The sequence below is a fragment of the Myotis davidii genome, unplaced genomic scaffold (genome assembly GCF_000327345.1).
Source record: "Myotis davidii unplaced genomic scaffold, ASM32734v1 scaffold399, whole genome shotgun sequence".
In the NCBI taxonomy this organism is placed as follows: domain Eukaryota; kingdom Metazoa; phylum Chordata; class Mammalia; order Chiroptera; family Vespertilionidae; genus Myotis; species Myotis davidii.
In genome coordinates this window covers 5,632,491-5,632,744 of record NW_006292094.1, presented here as the reverse complement: position 1 = coordinate 5,632,744, position 254 = coordinate 5,632,491, and the positions used below count along the sequence as shown (strand labels likewise).

Here is a 254-nt window from a genome sequence, read left to right as displayed (position 1 = left end):
GCGCGGCAACCACACGCAGTCGGCGCTGCTGACGGGCCTGCGCAAGTTCGTGCTGTACGAGCTGCAGGTGCTGGCGTTCACGCGCATCGGCAACGGGGCGGCCAGCGCGCCGCTGGTCCTGGAGCGGACCAAGGACGACGGTACGTGCCGGTGCGCCTCCCCCTCCCCCGCCAGAGAAGCAGCCTCTGGCCGTGTCCCCTCCCACAGCCGCTCCTCCCCGGGAGGATGGGCGGACGGACAGCCAGGCCGACGGC

The 254-nt window shown here is 73.2% G+C and overlaps 1 protein-coding gene across 1 annotated transcript in view; it reads left to right on the top strand.

The window, feature by feature from the left end:
- The window catches only part of SDK1 (sidekick cell adhesion molecule 1), a 455,450-nt gene that overhangs the window by 341,937 nt on the left and 113,259 nt on the right, over window positions 1-254 (top strand). Inside the window, exon 31 of the mRNA XM_015565152.1 lies at window positions 5-140. Within this exon, the coding sequence (XP_015420638.1) occupies window positions 5-140 (136 nt within the window). The remainder of the gene's footprint in view (window positions 1-4; window positions 141-254) is intronic.